The sequence below is a fragment of the Pongo abelii genome, chromosome 3 (genome assembly GCF_028885655.2).
Source record: "Pongo abelii isolate AG06213 chromosome 3, NHGRI_mPonAbe1-v2.0_pri, whole genome shotgun sequence".
Lineage (NCBI taxonomy): Eukaryota > Metazoa > Chordata > Mammalia > Primates > Hominidae > Pongo > Pongo abelii.
Window position 1 is genome coordinate 210,365,907 of NC_071988.2, and position 18,198 is coordinate 210,384,104.

Below are 18,198 nucleotides of genomic sequence, written 5' to 3' on the forward strand. Positions count from 1 at the left end.
AGTCTGGGCCTGTATAGCCTCTCCACATTCGCCTCCACTCATCTCTCAGGTCCTTCCATAACTATTCCCTCTCCTGTCAGGGAGGCTCTGCCCTCCACGCTGATTCCTGCAGATCAGGGAAACCTCCCCTAACTTCCCAGCTCTCCTATGTGGCTCCCACAGCACCACACACCTCTCCTTCATTGTGCTGATAATAGCTGCATTGTGACATTTACAAGCATGATTATTTGGCTGGTATCCTCTGACTCTGTCTTTATTTACAATGTGGATATTTTGTTCTCTATAAATTTTTGCATTAATTTTGATTCTTTTACATGCCAGGTTAAAATATTACTAATACTGATTACTGAGGGTGTTGTTTTTTGTTTTTTGTTTTTGGCACCCCTCAAATTTGCTGCAGACAAGTGAGTTACTCACCTCAATCTAGTTCTTACCCTGCTGTTCTGACCTGGCCATTCCGCATTCAAATCCCAGGAGGCCAGGAATACTTATCCACCAGGGTCTAGAACCTCCGCCTGTCTAGGGGAGAAACTCAAATCTGTATAGCGTGAATTAATGCATAGTTATAGGTTTTGCATTTTAAGGGTTTTAAGGAAAATGTTGATTTGTAACACAGATAAAATGGTCGAAATACAAGTTTTTTATGACTAAAATTCCAGCAATGGACAACATTTTTTCTATGCACACCCTCTTTGTGGTCAATTTCAAAAGACAGCCCACTTCTGTTTCACGGGTTAATTGGTTCTCGAGCTCATTTAGGAGAAATTAAATTTCCTTTGAGCTGAGTTCATATCACAACAGATGAGTTCATTCGTTTTGGTTTCTTCTTCAGGCCCATGGAAAGGAAAGCTAAATGATAATGGGAGCAAAAATAATCTAGGAAGAGGTGGAGTGTGAAATGTAAAATTAGATTTTCTAAACATGCTGTCTCCAATGGCCAAACAGAGCCACACCCAAGCGATCAAATGGAATCAGTGGTAGGGGAGGCGATTATCAATCAGTCTAGTTTATGGGATGCACTGTGTGAATGGTTAAGGGAGTGATAAAGGGTGGTTTCTGACAATCCAAAGAAAGGATCCTCTGCTTGAACTAAGTGTGTGTGTTTCCATCTAGTGAGGAAAGGGGCTTTCAATGACATTGCCACTTAAAGGCTTAGAAAGAAGGTTCCGTTCAACATTCTTCGGTTCATTGAACTATTTCTTATCGAAACCCAAATGTTAACATTTTTATCTCCAAGGGGAAAAAAAAAAAGGCTGGTGGAATGCCCCTGTAGTTTCTAAAGAGACCACAGCAAGGCTCCATGGAGGCAGAAGGAGGGAAGTTGAGGGAAGTCGTTCTGACTGGTGAGTCGGCTTTCTGACCCTCGTCTGCAAATAAAACATTCTAAGGTAAGGAACTAAGGAAGCTTTATTGAAATCGGATTTCAAATGGAGCGGTCCTGCTATGCCTACTGGAGGAGATCGGGGAATAAATAATATTTCCTTCATTGAAAATTATATTTTATTGGCCAGGCGCAGTGGCTCACGCCTGTAATCCCAACACTTTGGGAGGCTGAGACAGGCGGATCACCTGAGGTCGGACCAGCCTGCCAACATGGAGAAACGTTGTCTCTACTAAAAATACTAAATTAGCCGGGCGTGGTGGTGCATGCCTGTAATCCCAGCTACTCGGGAGGCTGAGGCAGGAGAATCACTTGAACCAAATAGGCGGAGGTTGCTGTGAGGTGAGACGGTGCCATTGCACTCCAGCCTGGGGGACAGAGAAAGACTCCGTCTCAAAAAAGAAAAAAAAAAAGAAAGAAAAAGAAAAAGGAAGGAAGGAAGGAAGGAAGGAAAATTATATTGGCCAACCTCAAAATTGAAGCTTATTCAGAAACAGACTTTAAGAAAAAAAAAAAGTGGAGAACTGCTCCCAGATATATATGCAGAAAAGCTTCAAGTCAACATTTAGGAGGTTTTTAAATATTGATCTGGGTTTCGTTCTGATGGTATGGGTGTACGTACACGAACTGTTACATTTCACTAGACTGTAGCCAATAGTGAGAATTGACCACTGCTTTCGAAGTGAGTTGTGTTGCCTTTAGCAATACAGTCACATTAATGGCCAGAAAAAGAAAAAAAGAAAACAAACACGCCAGTAATACTTTATCTGAGACTGGGGGTAGGGCGGGGTGGGAAAGGTGTAGGCGTTTGCGTTCGAGTCAACCTCTATTTCGGGGGGTAAAAACTGCCTCCTCCGCTTGATTTTTTTCCTCGACCTGCAAAAGCGTAAATGTTTTGTTTTGTTCTTTATTGAGACGGAGTCTCGCTCTATCACCCAGGCTGGAGCGTAGTGGCGCGATCTCGGCTCACTGCAACCTCCGCCTGCCGGGTTCAAGCGATTCTCCTGCCTCAGCCTCCTGAGTAGTTGGGACTACAGGCGCGCACCACCATGCTTGGCTAATTTTTGTATTTTTCGGTAGAGACGGGGTTTCGCCATGTTGGCCAGGCTGGTCTCGAACTCCTGACCTCAGGTGATCCCCCCCCCCCCACCCCGTCTCGGCCTCCGAAAGTGCTGGGATGACAGGCGTGAGCCACTTGTCCGGCCTAAAAGGGTAAATGTGATTACACCTACGCGTATTTGTTCAACAGACATTTATTGAGTGCTCACCACGTGCTAACGCCGGGCGTCTGGGCTCGGGAGGCGCTGCCACGTGGCGGATGCGCAGTGCCCGGCGGCCGGGCTGAGGGGTGAACGCGGGGCCAGGGGGCCCCGGGCTGAGGGTTTGCGTGCGGGCCGGGTGCCTGGGGGCCCCGGGCTGAGGGTGAGCGCGCCGCCCAGGTGCCAGGCGCCTCCCGGCAGAAGGTGAACGCGCGGGCCAGGTGGCGGCGGGGCGGGCCACGCCCTCCCTAACCCTGGCGGAGCTGAAGGGTGGGTGTAGCCTGATTAGACCGCGTCAGTCCGGAGGGTGGGTCTTGGGAGGGGGCGCAGGGCAGTCCACGTTTTCACTGCAGTTTCTCCTTTGTTTTACGTTTGGGAGGAGGTGGCATTGAAAAGAGCAGAGTGCTTCGCGGTAGCAGGGGTGAGTCTTGTTTCATGGAACTTTTTTCCAATGGGGAGAAGGGGGATGTGTTGCTCACTACTTGGAATGTGTCGGTCAAAAGGGTTAGATAGTCAGGGAGGGGAAGCTTGTTCTCATCCTGGGACCAGGCTGCAGCCGGCCTCGCCGGGAGACTTGTAGCCTTCGCCCTGCGGTGACCCGTGGCTGGCCACTGGCCTCAAATGTTGAAAATGGGCAGATGGGGGAAGTAACCCTCTCAAGAAAGCGAGTGTCTGGCGGTGATTTCCTAAATTGCATTTTTTTATTTTGTTTCAAAACTTCATGTAAATATGTTTACTTACAATATCTGGCTAGGTCTTTTATATTAACATGCTTACATTTGTGATCAAGACACCAGTCTCTTCCCTTTCTTTTCCTCTCCTCTTATCTCTGGAGATGGCAATACCCTCCACTCAAATTACTCTAGCAAAAAACCTAGGAGACTTTTTTTTTTTTTTTTTTTTTTTTAAGGCAGTCTCGCTCTGTTGCCAGGCTGGAGTGCAATGCGCGATCTCGGCTCACTGCAACCTCCGCCTCCCGGGTTCAAGCGATTCTCCTGCCTCAGCCTCCCAAGTAGCTGAGATTACAGGCGCCCGCCACTGCGCCCGGCTAATTTTTGTATTTTAGTAGAGACGGGTTTTCACCGTGTTGGTCAGGCTGGTCTCGAACTCCTGACCTCAGGTGATCCGCCCACCTCGGCCTCCCAAAGTGGTGAGATTACAGGCGTGAGCCACCGCGCCGGGCGAGACTCATTCTTGATTCCTGTTTCCCTTCCGCTCTTCATCCAATCCACCAGCGAGCTGGAGGGCGAGGGGGCGGTTCTTTCTCCGGTTTTCCCGCTCTCCCTGCATTTCATCTCCGCCGCCATCTGCTCCAAACCACTAGCAGCCCTTCCCGGGATTCCCAAATCTAATAGGTTTTTCTGTTCTCCCCAAATCCATTCTCCATGCAGCTGCCCGGCCCATCTTTTAACCTAAGAAAGCTTGCTGTTTGCTTGTTGGAAGCCCTGTAATGGTTTCCTTGGGTCCTGGAATGGGGCTCGTAGTCAGCCCCGCGCCTGGGCCTCGCCCCAGCCCCCACCGTCCTGCCCGCCATAGCTGTAGGGAGCATTGAGCGTGGTCTCCTCCCCCAGCCCCCGGGGAGCCGCCGGCAGCCTGGAGCCAGCAGCCTTCGCTCGTCTCCTCCCACCACCGGGCACTTTTCCTCCTGCCCGCATCTGGCTCCGATGGCCCCGTCTTTGGGGGCTTTTTCCAGACATTCCTGATGAAGGTGGCGTCCTCGGTTACTTCCCCTGTCATTCATACTCTTTTTTTTTTTTTTTTTCAGACAGAGTTTTGCTCTTGTCGCCCGGGCTGGGGTGCAATGGCGCCATCTCGGCTCACTGCAACCTCCGCCTCCCGGGTTCAAGCGATTCTCCTGCCTCGGCCTCCCGAGTAGCTGGGACTACAGGCGCCGCCACCACGCCCGACTAATTTTTTTTTTATTTTAAATAGGGTTTCGCCATGTTGGCCAGGATGGTCTCGATCTCCTGACCTCGTGATCCGCCCGCCTCGGCCTCCCAAAGTGGTGGGATTACAAGCGTGAGCCACCGCGCCCGGCCACCCCCCACCCGCCCACCACCTTTTTTTAATAGCATTTTTCGCAATCTGACATTTTTTGTTTATTTGCCCTTTACTGTCTCTCCCACACCAAACTTTGTGTTAACGAGGAACTTTGCATCTTTTTCCCTAAGTTCAGCACCTAGAACAAATACTAAATGTATATGAAGATTTTGTCCACATCCGCTTTTACCAGTATGTTTTCCATGTACAGTCAAGTTCCATATAAGGACGTTTCAGTCAGTGAGCAACCCCACGTACTATGGTGGTCCCATAGGATTATAAAAGAGCTGAAAAATCCCTATGGCCTAGTGACATCTTCATGATCCTGAATTTGTGTAGGCCCTAGGCTCATGTGTGTGTTTGTCTCTTGGTTTTTAACGTAAAAGTATTTAAACAGACAAAATCTTATAGAATAAGAATATAAAGAAAAAATATTTTTGTACAGCTGAAAAAATGTTTGTGTTTTAAGCTAAGCGTTATTACAAAAGAGTCAGGAAGTTTGCACATTTTAAAGTTTATAAAGTTAAAAAGAGTCTGGGCCTCGGTGGCTGACGCCTGTAATCCCAGCATTTTGGGAGGCTGACGCAGGCGGATCGCCTGAGGTCGGGAGTTCCAGACCAGCCTGACCAACATGGAGAAACCTCATCTCTACTAAAAATACAAAATTAGCTGGGCGTAGTGACGCATGCCTGTAATCCCAGCTACTCAGGAGGCTGAGGTGGGAGAATCGGCTGAACGTGGGAGGCAGAGGTTGCTGTGAGCCGAGATCACGCTGTTGCACTCCAGCCTGGGCAACAAGAGGGAAACTCTGTCTCAAAAAAAAAAAGTAAATAAATAAATAAATTTAAAAAGTTACAGTAAGCTAAGGTTAATTTATTATTCAAGAAAGACAAATTTTTAAATAAGTTTTAAAATTTGCCTAAGTGTACAGTGCTTATAAAGCCTACACTTGTGTACAGTGGTGTCCCAGGCCTTCATTCACTCAACACTCACTGACTCATCCAGAGCCACTACCAATACTGTGAGCTCCATTATGGGAATGTGCCTACACAGGTGTACCATTTTTTATCTTTTGTAGAGTATTTCTTCTGTTTGGATATGTTTATATGCAAATATTTACTGTTGTGTTACAGTTGCCTATAGTACTCAGAACTGTAACATGCTGTGCAGATTTATAGCCTAGGAGCAATGGGCCCTACCGTGTAACCTGGGTGTGTTGAAGGCTATGCCATTCAGGTCTGCGTAACTACCCTCTATGATGTTCACAGGATGACACAGCAACCTAGAGATACATTTCTCAGAACATATTCCTGTCTTTGAGTGATGCATGACTAGTTATTTCTGCTAACAGAAATTGGCTTGCCATATAAATGGTTTTCTTTTAGTAAATTAATAAATTACCATTTCAATGTTATGTGTCATCCTCACAAGCTTGTATACTGCTATGAGAAATAGCATAATGCTCGGAGATGTGACAAATAAGAATTTAGCTTAGAAAGGTAAGGACCATACTTGAACCTTGGTAAATTCATAAAGAAAACACCTCTCTTAGAAGATGCCTTTCTTTCTTTCTTTTTCTTTTCTTTTCTTTTTTCTAAGACAAGGTCTCATTCTGTTACCCAGGTTGGAGTGCAATGGTGTGATCTCAGCTCACTGCAACCCCTGCCTCCCAGGCTCCAGCGATCCTCCCACCTCAGCCTCCTGAATAGCACTTGGCAAACCCACCCCGCCCACGTCTCCCTTGGGAATTCAGACCTAACCATCGCTGAGCTGAAGTGTAGGTGTAGTCTGATTAGACTCATTTTTTTCTTTTTCGTAGGGATGGGGTTTCACCATTTTGCCGAGGCTGGTCACCAACTCCTGGGCTCAAGGGATCCACCCACCTCAGCCTCCCAAAGTGTCGGGATTGCAGGCATGAGCCACCATGCCTGGCCTTAGGAAATTCCTTTCTATGTAACACCCTGCATCATTAATAGCCAGCTTTTTTGAAACTTCTACATTAAGTTGTCTAAACTCTCAGATAAATTCCTAGTAAAGTAATTATATAGGGTTGTTAAATCAGAGATCAACAGCACGATGACTAATGCATACTCATGATTTCATCTCACTAGACAAATGTACTGAGGCTGGAGCCTGTGTGAACAGAACAGAAGAGGCCTTCACTCTAGTAGTGCTCACGGTCCAGCAGGTAAGACAGACTTGAAGCAAGGGACACCAGATATCTGATCAGTGTGAAATAGGGAGCGAGGGGAACGTTTAGCTTTGGGACTCAACTGAGCCGAAGAATCCAGGGAAGCCTGCCTGAGGAGGTGATGTTTGCGCATTTGAAGTATGGATGGGAAGCAAGCCTCTGTGTGTGTGTGTTGGAGGATAGGCAGTATTTTAGTGAGAAAAAAGAACGTTTGTAATGGACTGATTGACGCTTTATTGGAGAAAGTTTATTATGGCTGAATAGTGAAATACAAGAGCTATAGATGGCAGGAGGTGAGCTTGGAGAGAAAAGCAGCAGTCAATTAAATTGCAGTTACAGGTTGAGTATTTTTTATCCAAAGTGCTTGGGACCAGAAGTATTATGGACATCAGATTTTTTTGAGTGTTTGAGTGTTTGCAAAATACCCAACATGAGCATCCCAAGTCTGAAAATTCAAAATCCAAAATGGTCCAATGAGAATTTCCTTTAAGTGTCACGATGGCACTCAGAAAGGTTTCATACTTTGAGCCTTTCAGGTCTTGGATTTTCAGATTTGGGATGCACAAGTTGTTTTTTAAATGGACTAATTGGGGAGAGCAGCTCTGTGTTTAATCCTAGTAATTAGCCTCCAAAGGTGCTAATATTGTGCTTCATAAATATTTTGAGATCTCGCTGGTTAATTTCATCTCTATTTTTATTTTATATTTTTTTCTTTTTCTTTTTTTTTTTTTCCCAAGAGAGTCGCTCTGTTGTCCAGGCCGGAGTGCAGTGGTGCAATCTTGGCTCACTGCCTCTGCCTCCCAGGCTCAAGTGATCTCCTGCCAGTAGCTGGGATTACAGGTGTGCGCCACCACATCCAGTTAATTTCTTGTATTTTTAGTAGACAGGGTTTCGCCATATTGGCCAGGCTGGTCTTAAACCCCTGACCTAGGTGATCCGCCAGCCTTGCGCTCCCGATGTGCTAGCATTACAGGCATGAACCACCGCACCCAGCCCTACTTTCACCTTTTTAAAGGACACAGGCCTGGCGCAGTGGCTCACACCTGTAATCCCAGCACTTTGGGAAGCCGAGGAGAGCGGATCACCTGAGGTCAGGAGTTCGAGACCAGCCTGGCCAACGTGTCACATATCTACTAAAAAATACACAAATTAGCTGGGTGTGGTGGGGGCGGGGGTGCCTGTCTGTAATCCCAGCTACTTGGGGCCTGAGGCAGGAGAATCACTTGAACCCCGGAGGCAGAGGTTGCAGTGAGCTGAGATCGTGCCATTGTACTCCAGCCTGGGCAACAAGAGCGAAACTCCATCTCAAAATAAAATAAAATAAAAGGGCACAAAAAATAATAACATCAGTAGCATATAACATATATGTATTACATATTTTTAAATATATTTTAAGAAATCTTAAACTCCCTACAGTTGGAACACATTTTGTTTTTATTATATGTATTTGTTTTTTTACCAAAAGTAAATGACATGCTTCTGTTGAGGTGTTTTTTTTTTTAATGTGGTTATTTTAAAGTATTTTCAAGCTATTAATTTTCATCCGACAACTTTTACCTTTGCCTCTTTTTTAAAAGCATATAATTTTTCTTCCTACAGAAAGACATCAGGACAACAAATAGGGAGATCTTTTCTCAGGCACACAATTGTAACATTAAGCAAGAGACTTTTATAGTAAAAGCAATAACATATTCATGCTATAACTTTTATAACATCATTGCTGTTAGATGTTTAAGGAAATGATAGGAAAGTCTTCAGGGCCAAGCTACCCTGTGCCTTTATTTTGGCATGGATTCCTAAAAGGTGGGAGCACCATTAATTTCATGTGTCTTATTCTCTGGATCCCCGTCTTCTAGAACAATGAGTGGGCACACGATGGCCCATGGGCCAATCTCCCTGTTTTACTGGAACACAGCCAACCTCATTCCTTTATGTGTTATCTGACTGCTTCTGTGCTGTGCTACAATGGCAAAGTTGAATAGTTTCAACAGACACCACAGGACCCACAAAGCTAAAATCTGGCCCTTTGCAGAAAAAGTTTACCACCCTGGTCTAGAAAGAACCTGGCGTGTAGCAGGATGCAACATATACTTGTAGAATTAATAGAAAGGTAATAAAATAACAGGAGCTCACATAGCGGTCAGCATTTGCTGTGCACCATAATCTGTGCTAAGCACTTTGCATGCATTATTTAATTTGAATTTCATAACAGTATTACATAAGAAAACAAGAATAGGGCCAGGCGCGGTGGCTCACGCCTATAATCCCAGCACTTTGGGAGGCCGAGGCAGGCGGATCACGAAGTCGGGAGTTTGAGACCAGCCTGACCAACATGGTGAAACCCCCTTTCTCCTAAAAATAGAAAAAGTAGCCAGGCATGGTGGCATGCACCTGTAATCCTGTAATCCCAGCTACTTGGGAGGCTGAGGCAGGAGAATTGCTTGAACCCGGGAGGTGGAGGTTGCGATGAGCTGAGATTGCGCCACTGCACTCCAGCCTGGGCGACAGTGAGACTCCATCTCCAAAAAAAAAGAAGAAAAAGAAAAGACAGTATTTTGCTCCCTCACCTCCTTCAGGCTTTTGACCAGCTGCCACTTACCACCCTCGCAAAGGTTTGCCCGAGTGCCCTATTTAATATTGCATGCAGGCTTCTGTTTCCTACCAGCCCCTTTGCTTACTCTTTCACACTTAGTCGCCTTCTAACACGTGGCATACATTGCTTATTTTCTATGCTCATGAGTATGTCTACTCTATGGAGGCATAGATGTTTGTATGCCTGTTTATTGATGTATCACAAACTGTATAGCCTAAAATAGAGCTAGCACATAGTCCCGCCCAGTACATGTCAGGTGAGAATTAGATATAGAGGGTTCCGATAACTTGTGGGGACACCCAGATAAGATCTGTTTATGACTCATGTCTTACACAGAGCTCATTCTCGGTCTCTTGGTTAGTTTATCAGAGAAGATGGAAATGTATTATTGGAAAATGTGTCCTAGGTCATTTTTTGACAGTGGCTCTAATACTGGAATCTATTTTAAAGGTTATTATCATAAAGCAGGTGTTTGCTGAAGACAACTTACTCAGATCACTACTGCCTGGAGGTGGTTGATATATCCTGGTGTAAACCTTCAAGAAGGACACAGGCAGGAAAACATGAACCAGCAACTGAAGAAACTGGCAAAGACGAGACGCCAGAAAGGCCTGGGTGGAAGAGCCCCCAGTGGGGCTAAGCCCAGGCACGACAAGACAAGCCAAGACCTGCAGGCGGAAATAGAACCTGTCAGTGTGGTGTGGGCCTTATGTGATGGCTATGTGTGCTATGAGCCTGGCCCTCAGGCTCTTGGAGAGGATGATTTCTCAGACTGTTACATAGAATGCATCATAAGGGGTGAGTTTTCTCAACCCATCCTGGAAGAGGACTCATGTTTTGAGTCCTTGGAATACCTAAAGAAAGGATCAGAACAAGAGCTTTCTCAAAAGGTTCTCGAAGCAAGCTCCCTTCTTGAATGTTCTTTGGAATACATGAAAAAAGGGGCAAAGAAAGAGCTTCCTCAAAAGATAGTTGGAGAGAATTCGCTTGAGTATTCTGAGTACATGACAGGCAAGAAGCTTCCGCCTGGAGGAATACCCGGCATTGACTTATCAGATCCTAAACAGCTCGCAGAATTTGCTAGAAAGAAGCCCCCCATAAATAAAGAATATGACAGCCTCAGCGCGATCGCTTGTCCTCAGAGTGGATGCACTAAGAAGTTGAGGAATAGAGCCGCCCTGAGAAAGCATCTCCTCATTCATGGTCCCCGAAACCACGTCTGTGCGGAATGTGGGAAAGCGTTCGTTGAGAGCTCAAAACTAAAAAGACATTTCCTGGTTCATACTGGAGAGAAGCCGTTTCAGTGCACTTTTGAAGGGTGCGGAAAACGCTTCTCTCTGGACTTTAATTTGCGTACACATGTACGCATCCACACGGGGGAGAAACGTTTTGTGTGTCCCTTTCAAGGCTGTAACAGGAGGTTTATTCAGTCAAATAACCTGAAAGCCCACATCCTAACCCATGCAAATACGAACGAGAATGAACAAGATGGAAAGTAGTCCTCCATCAGGATAAAGCATGTTAACAGAAGAGTGATGAGTGACAAACATGCCTCACTGATTATTGTTTCTAGGAAGGAATTTTTAAATCAATATTGCAACCCCAAAAGCAGGTATAATTTGGTGTTACTAAGATGCTCCTACACTTTGTGATACCGTTTTAAGAACATGGTGTATTTTTTTTTCTTTTTTGTTTTATTTAGAACTTTGTGTATTCTTAAAGTGTGCTTCCAACAGGAAAGTCAGTGATAAATTGACTTCAAAAGCATAATCTTTAATATATTATCTGTTGGATTATTGGATATGACTTATTTTCATGTACTGTAAATATGAAAATAACTTTGATTTTTAATTGTGTAGTTTCCATTTCTTAGCTTTTGTCTTTTAAATTTATACTTCAGCCAGGCATAGTGACCGACGCCTGTAATCCTAACACTTTGTTGGGAGGCCAAAGCGGGAGGATAGCTTGAGGCCAGGAGTTCCAGACCAGCCTGGGCAACATAGTGAGATCCTGTCTCTACAGAAAAATTTGTTTTTATTTGTATTTATTTATTTTTATTTTTGTTGGTAGACGTCTCGCTTTGTCACCCAGGATGGAGTGTAGTGGCGTGATCTCGGCTCGCTGCAACCTCCACCTCCCGGGTTCAAGTGATTCTCCAGCCTCAGCCTCCCAAGTAGCTGGGACTACAGGCGTGTGCCCCCATGCCCAGCTGATTTTTGTATTTTTAGTAAAGATGGGGTTTCACCATGTTGGCCAGGCTGGTCTCAAACTCCTAACCTCCAGTGATCCACTCACCTTGGCCTCCCAAAGTGCTGGGATTACAGGTGTGAGCCACTGTGCCTGGCCCCCACAAAATGTTTAAACTTAGCTAGGCCTGGTTGCATACACCTGTGTTCCCAGCTACTCAGGAGGCTGAAGCAGGAGGATAGTTTGAGCCCAGGAGTTTGAGGCTACAGTGAGCTGTGATTGCACCACTGTACTCCAGACTGGATAACAGCAAGAGCCCATCTTTTAAAAAAAGTAAAAATTAAAAATATACTTGATGGTTCATGTCATAGCCCTAGGAATGAAAAATTTGCGGTAGTCAATAAATGAATGAGTAGTTAAATATTCTTTAAAGTCAACTGTATTTCATTGTAATTTTTGTTTTCTTTTTATCATTGTATCAAACTTATGGAAATCATATGGTTAGATGTGAGTGATTATTTGATAATGTTAGTCCATTTGAATCCATTTTAGATATTTCACAATTAAAGAATATGAAACTTCAGAAATATGCCAAGTCTGTATTTTAAAAAATCAAAGAGTCTGCACTGAAAAGAGATACCATTTATTTGTTCTTAAAAATTAGCAAAATTCAACAGACTGATGTTCAGTATAGGTGAGGTATGGCGGGAAGTTAGGCTTACGTGTGGTTGGATAAGGTATAAACTGTCACAGCCAGTTAAGTGTGCTATATTCGTTTTTAGAGCTACCATAGCAGTACCCCCAAGCTAGGTGACTTAGCAGAAATGTATTGTCTGGATTCCAAAGGCTAGAGGTCCAAAACCCAGGTGTTGGCAGGGTTGGTTCCTTCTGAGGCTGAGAGGGAAGGACTGGCCCAGGCCTCCCTTTTTGGCGTTGAGTGACTGTCTCGTGTTCACATGGCATTCACCCTGTATCCCCACATCCCTTCCCTCTGCCTGTGTCGGAACAAGGACACCAGTCATGTGGGATTATCACCCATGCTGATGACCTCATGTTAACTTGACGAACTCTGAAGACCTTCAAATAAAGTCGCATTCTGAGGTACTGAGGTTATTTGTACTAATGTACAAAGGGATCTGTTCAAGAATGTGAACTGAATAGTATTTTTAATGGTGATAAACCCATAACGTAAATGTTCATTAAGGGGATATGGGGTGCATAATTCATGCCACTTTTGTTCAACAGCAAATGTGCAAGTCTCCTTCAGGGAGAGGGTCACAGCTGGCGGCAAGCCACCCAGTAAGAGGGAATTTCTTGTTACGAACAGATGAGACGGGATCTGGTGTATTTTCTTGCTGTGGAAGGAAATTCAGAGAAAGTAGTTACATACGGATAAAGGGAGAAATTGTCTGAAGGTAACTGGTAAAAATAAAATCTAATGTAGGGGTTAACTCATTTTTATCATTATTAAGTGAATCCCTGATTGGAATCATCTCATAATGGCCAAAAGTATGCTGCCATCAAACTTGAAATGCTTATTTGATTTTAAGATTTAAGACATCACTGGAGGTAATGCTAAGCGTACCGTTAATTGAATGGCTTTTCAGGAAATAGCAATACCACACTAAGTAAATATATCAAACTCAACATTAATCTTGATTTTTAAAACGCCAAAGCCTAAAATATGTCTTTAAAACAAGTAAAAAAATCAAAGGCTTACATTTTGACATCAGTATGAGCTAATTGCTACTATGGACTATGGAAATTATTTCTTAATTTGGTCTAGAATTTCTAGTATCACTTTTACAGGAATGTGGGTACTGAGTGAGGAACATTGGGTACATAATCCATATGTAAGTGTGGAATTTCCTCCAAATCAAACACCTGAGTATAGAACTTGGGATGGGAATTTGGTATTTGATCAAGATGACAAAGCATATTCTCAGCTAGTTTTGCTTTTGTAGCACTGTGTTTGATTTGCTCTTCTGTGGGTTTCTACTTCAGAGATGAATTAGGACAGAGCACCTCTGAAGACCAGGCAAAAGGCAGGAGTACATAGCAGCCCTCAAGACCAGAGGAAGTCAGGGGCAGGGTTCAGGCTGCAAGCTGGAGAGCTGAGATGCAGGGCACCAAGAGGGATGGATGGAGATACTTCTTCCTGAACCATGAGCATTTCTAAAAGGTAGATCAGCCTTTACATAGTGGGAGCCAGTCGCCATCCCTCTTGCTGTTCTCAGATGGCTGTTCCTGTTCAGCTCTTTTCTAGAGCTGAAGGGTCCAAAACTCCCTGTTAACAACTCTAAAGCTTAAATGTGTAAGAAACAACAATCTGAGAAAATGCTTGTGTATCTGGATCCCAAGGCTTAGTTAAATCCTGACTGAGGAATAGGATGCTACTTAGCCAGCTTCCTAGCTGTTCTTGTTTTTAGTTTTCTTCCAAAAAGGAACCCTGAAACTGCTAAGAATGTAAAAGGAAGAACGCATGTGGATGCAATGAAAAAAAAAGGAAAAGGAGGTTAGCTAATGAGGATATATAAGGATATGTCACCTGAAATCCTTTGTTTATGGTTCAGGAAGAAATGTACATAGACTCTCCACATTTGTGTTTTAAGTAAGAACGAACACAAGATACCTGAACACATACCCAGAGAAAACTGAAAACAAGTCTCAGTTCATCTAGCTTTTCACCTTTCCAGACACTGGCATTTGACAGACCCCAAATCCTGATAAATGAATAAATGGTTTTCTGTTTTCAAGCTGGCATTTGGCTTCATGGCCCATAAACAACAAACAATCTTACATGTATAGGGTTTTTTAAATTTTTTATCATGTTTGTTTAAGATGTATGTGCTGGGCCAGGCACAGTGGCTGTAATGGCAGCAGTTTGGGAGGCCAGGATGGGCGGATCACCTGAGGTCAGGAGTGCAAGACCAGCCTGGCCAACACGGCAAAACTCCATCTCTACTAAAAATACAAAAATCAGCCTGGTGTGGTGGCACGCGCCTGTAATCCCAGCTACTCGGGAGGCTGAGGCAGGAGAATCTCTTGAACCTCGGAGGCTGAAGTTGCAGTGAGCAGAGATCGCGCCACTGCACTCCAACCTGGGGGACAGTGTGAGACTCCGTCTCAAAAAAAAAAAAAAAAAAAAAAGGTGTACTGTTTTGATATGCATATAGTGAAATGATTACTGTCATTAAGAAAATTAACCCATGGCCGGGCGCGGTGGCTCACGCCTGTAATCCCAGCACTTTGGGAGGCCGAGGCGGGCGGATCACGAGGTCAGGAGATCGAGACCATCCTGGCTAACACGGTGAAACCCCGTCTCTACTAAAAATACCAAATATTAGCCGGGCGTGGTGGCGGGTGTCTTTAGTCCCAGCTACTCAGGAGGCTGAGGCAGGAGAATGGCGTGAACCCGGGAGGCGGAGCTTGCAGTCAGCCGAGATCGTGCCACTGCACTCCAGCCTGGGTGACAGAGTGAGACTCTGTCTCAAAAAAAAGAAAAGAAAATTAACCCATTGTCCCCTTTTTCAGTTATCTTTTGTGCGAGTAGTAAGAGCACCTAAAATTTTCTTTCAGCAAATTTTTAGTAATGAATACTGCATTATTAACTGCTTCTTCATGCTGTGCATTAGGTTTCTAGACCCGTATGCTATCTAAGTGCAAGCGTATACCCTTTGTCTGTTTCTCCCTATTTCTCCCTCCTCTACCTCTGCATTTCTGGTCACTACCATTTCTGCTCTGTTTCTATGTATTCGCCTTTTTTGTTTGTTTGTTTAGTTTCCACATATCAGTGAGATTATGTAGTGCTTTTCTTTCCATGTTTGGTTTATTTTTCCAGTTTGTCTATGTTGTAGCAAAGGCAGTTATCTCCTTTTTTAAGTCTGAATAATATTCCGTTGTACGTATGTGCACCACGATTTCCTCATTCATCTGTTGATGGACGTGTGGCTTGTTTCATTTCTTGGCCATGGTGAATGGTGCTGCAGTGAAGATGGAAGTTGCAGGTGGCTTCATGCGGTGGTGATTTCATTGCCTTTGGGTATATGCCCAGGAGGGGAACCGCTGGGTCATATGGTAGTCGTACTTTTAGTGTTTTGAGGAATTTCCATCCTGTTTTCCACAATGGCTGTGCTAACTTACTTTCCCACCAACAGTGTGCAAGAATTCACTTTTCTCCACATCTTTGTCAACACTTGCTCTTTCTTGTCTCTTTGATAGTGGCCATTCTGACCAGTGTGAGGGAGTGTTTCACTGTGGTTTGGTTTGCATTTCTCTGACAATGAGTGCTGTTGAACACCTGTTCATATATTTATGCGTCTGTTGCGCTATGTCTGTTCAAGTCCTTTGCCTTTTTTTTTCTTTTTTGTGTTTTTAAGAGACGAGGTCTTGCTATGTTGTTCAGGCTAGTCTTGAACACCTGACCTCAAGCGATCCTCCTGTCTTTGCCTCCCAGAGTACTGGGATTACAGGTGTGAGCCACCATGCCTGACCCTTTGACCATTTTTTTAATCAAGTTGGTTTTTTTGTGGGGGGGGGGGTGTGAGTTGTGTGGGTACCTTGTATTTTTTTTAATATTAACCCCTATCAGATACATGGTTTGCAAATATTTTCTCCCAACCCATAGGCCGCCTTTTGATTTTGTGGATGTTCTACTTACCATGCAGCTTTCTAGTTTGATGTAGCCCCACTTGTTAATTTTTGCTAGGTGTTGGTTTTTGTGTGTATGGTTTAAGATAATGGTCCAGTTTCATTTTGCTTGTGAATATCCAGTTTTCCCAATACCATTTATTGAAGAGAGTGCCTTTTCGCCATTGTGTCTTTTTCGTTGGTCTTGATGAAAATTCTTGTATATGCTTTTGGGTTAATTTCTGGGTTCTCTGTTCTGTTCCTCTGGTCTGTGTGTCTGTTTTTATGCTAGTACTGTAATATTTTGATTACTGTAGCTTTGTAATATAATTTGAAATAAGGGAATGTAATGCCTCTAACTTTATTTTTCTTTCTCAAAACGTTTTTTGTCTATTCAGGGTCTTTCATGGTTCTAAACAAATTATAGAATTGCATCTTCTGTCCAGGCATGGTGGCTAACACCTGTAATCCCAGTACTTTGAGAGGCTGAGCCAGGAGGATTGCTTGAGCCCAGGACTTGAAGGTTGCAGTGAGCTGTGATCTTGCCACTGCTCTCCAGCCTGGGCAATAGGGTGAGACCTCTTCTTTTAAGGGGAAAAAAAAGAGAAAAAAAAAAATAAAAAGTTTTTTTCATTAGCCGGGCGTGGTGGCAGGTGCCTGTAATCCCAGCTACTCAGGAGGCTGAGGCAGGAGAATCGGGAGGCGGAGGTTGCAGTGAGCCCAGATCGCGCCACTGCACTATTTCTGTGGAAAATGACATTGGTATTTTGATAGGAATTGCATGGAATCTGTAGATTGCTTTAGGCGATAAAGACATTTTAACAATATTCTTCCAACCCGTGAACATAGGATATCTTTCTATTTATTTGTGTCTTCAGTTTTTTCAGCAATGTTTACACTTTCTGGCATTTGTGTCTTTCACTTCCTCTGTTCCATTTATTCTTAAGTATTTTATTCTTTTGGATTCATTCTAAACGGGATTGTTTTCTTGGTTTCTTTTTCTGATAGACAGTAACTGCTGTAAAGAACGACAACTGATTAAAAAACTGAAAATCTTAAGGCAGAGTCCACTGCTTTCTTGGTATCACTAATACAGGCAATAGGAGGCACTTAGTAAATTATGGAATGAATAAATGTGTAGAAATGGAGCTTAATATGCTTTAAAAAGTACCTTTAATAAAATTATCAAAATTAAATTAAAAATATTACTCAAAATGGCCAATAAGGAAAGTGTTACTGTTTTGTTTTTTTTTTTTTTGAGACGGAGTCTCGCTCTGTCACCAGGCTGGAGTGCAGTGGTGCAATCTTGGCTCACTGCAAGCTCCGCCTCCCAGGTTCAAGCGATTCTCCTGCCTCAGCTTCCCGAGTAGCTGGAACTATAGGCGCATGCCACCACACGTGGCTAACTTTTTGTATTTTCAGTAGAGACGGGGTTTTACTGTGTTAGCCAGGATGGTCTTGATTCCTGACCTCGTGATCTGCCCGCCTCGGCCTCCCAAAGTGCTGGGATTACAGGTGTGAGCCACCGTGCCTGGCCATGTTACTCATTTTTATATAAAATATGAATACTCTGAAATAAAAGTGAACAACTTTAATAAACTAACATATTCTCATTAAAAGAAAAAAATGTGTTTGTGTTTGCATATACATATAACACATGCACACACCTATTCCTATTTTCCAAAAGTATTCACCACTAAGAGTTCTTAAATTATTTTGTTTGATCATCTTCATTAATAGTGAAAATAATCTTAAATCTCATTATCATTCCTTTCTGCCTTCCTTCTCTGTAAGAGGCAGGGGACTGAGGGTCTGTTCATCTTCCAGCATCTTGAATAATGAAGAACTCACCAGTATGGAGAATTATGACCAAGACTGTATTCGATGGTGATATCACTTACATTCCTACTTGTTCAAA

General features: G+C 43.8%; 1 protein-coding gene across 6 annotated transcripts; it reads left to right on the plus strand.

Moving 5' to 3' along the window:
- The first annotated feature begins 2,955 nt into the window (after nt 1–2,955).
- Nucleotides 2,956–16,920, plus strand: ZFP42 (ZFP42 zinc finger protein). 6 transcript variants are annotated; one of them, XM_024246153.3, is made up of 4 exons: nt 2,956–3,061; nt 6,304–6,457; nt 6,792–6,868; nt 9,915–16,920. In XM_024246153.3, exon 4 carries the CDS (start codon nt 10,028–10,030, stop codon nt 10,961–10,963), a length of 936 nt encoding a protein of 311 aa, XP_024101921.2. In that variant the 5' UTR covers nt 2,956–3,061; nt 6,304–6,457; nt 6,792–6,868; nt 9,915–10,027; the 3' UTR covers nt 10,964–16,920. The 6 variants fall into 6 exon arrangements, with proteins under 6 accessions (XP_024101921.2, XP_054410840.1, XP_024101922.2 ...); XM_054554865.2 differs by having other exon boundaries at nt 9,930–16,920; XM_024246154.3 differs by having other exon boundaries at nt 9,933–16,920.
- The last annotated feature ends 1,278 nt before the right edge of the window (nt 16,921–18,198 follow it).

Bases quoted from the DNA above. Each gene is read 5' to 3' on its own strand.
- ZFP42 (XM_024246153.3), top strand. From the start codon at position 10,028: ATGAACCAGCAACTGAAGAAACTGGCAAAGACGAGACGCCAGAAAGGC.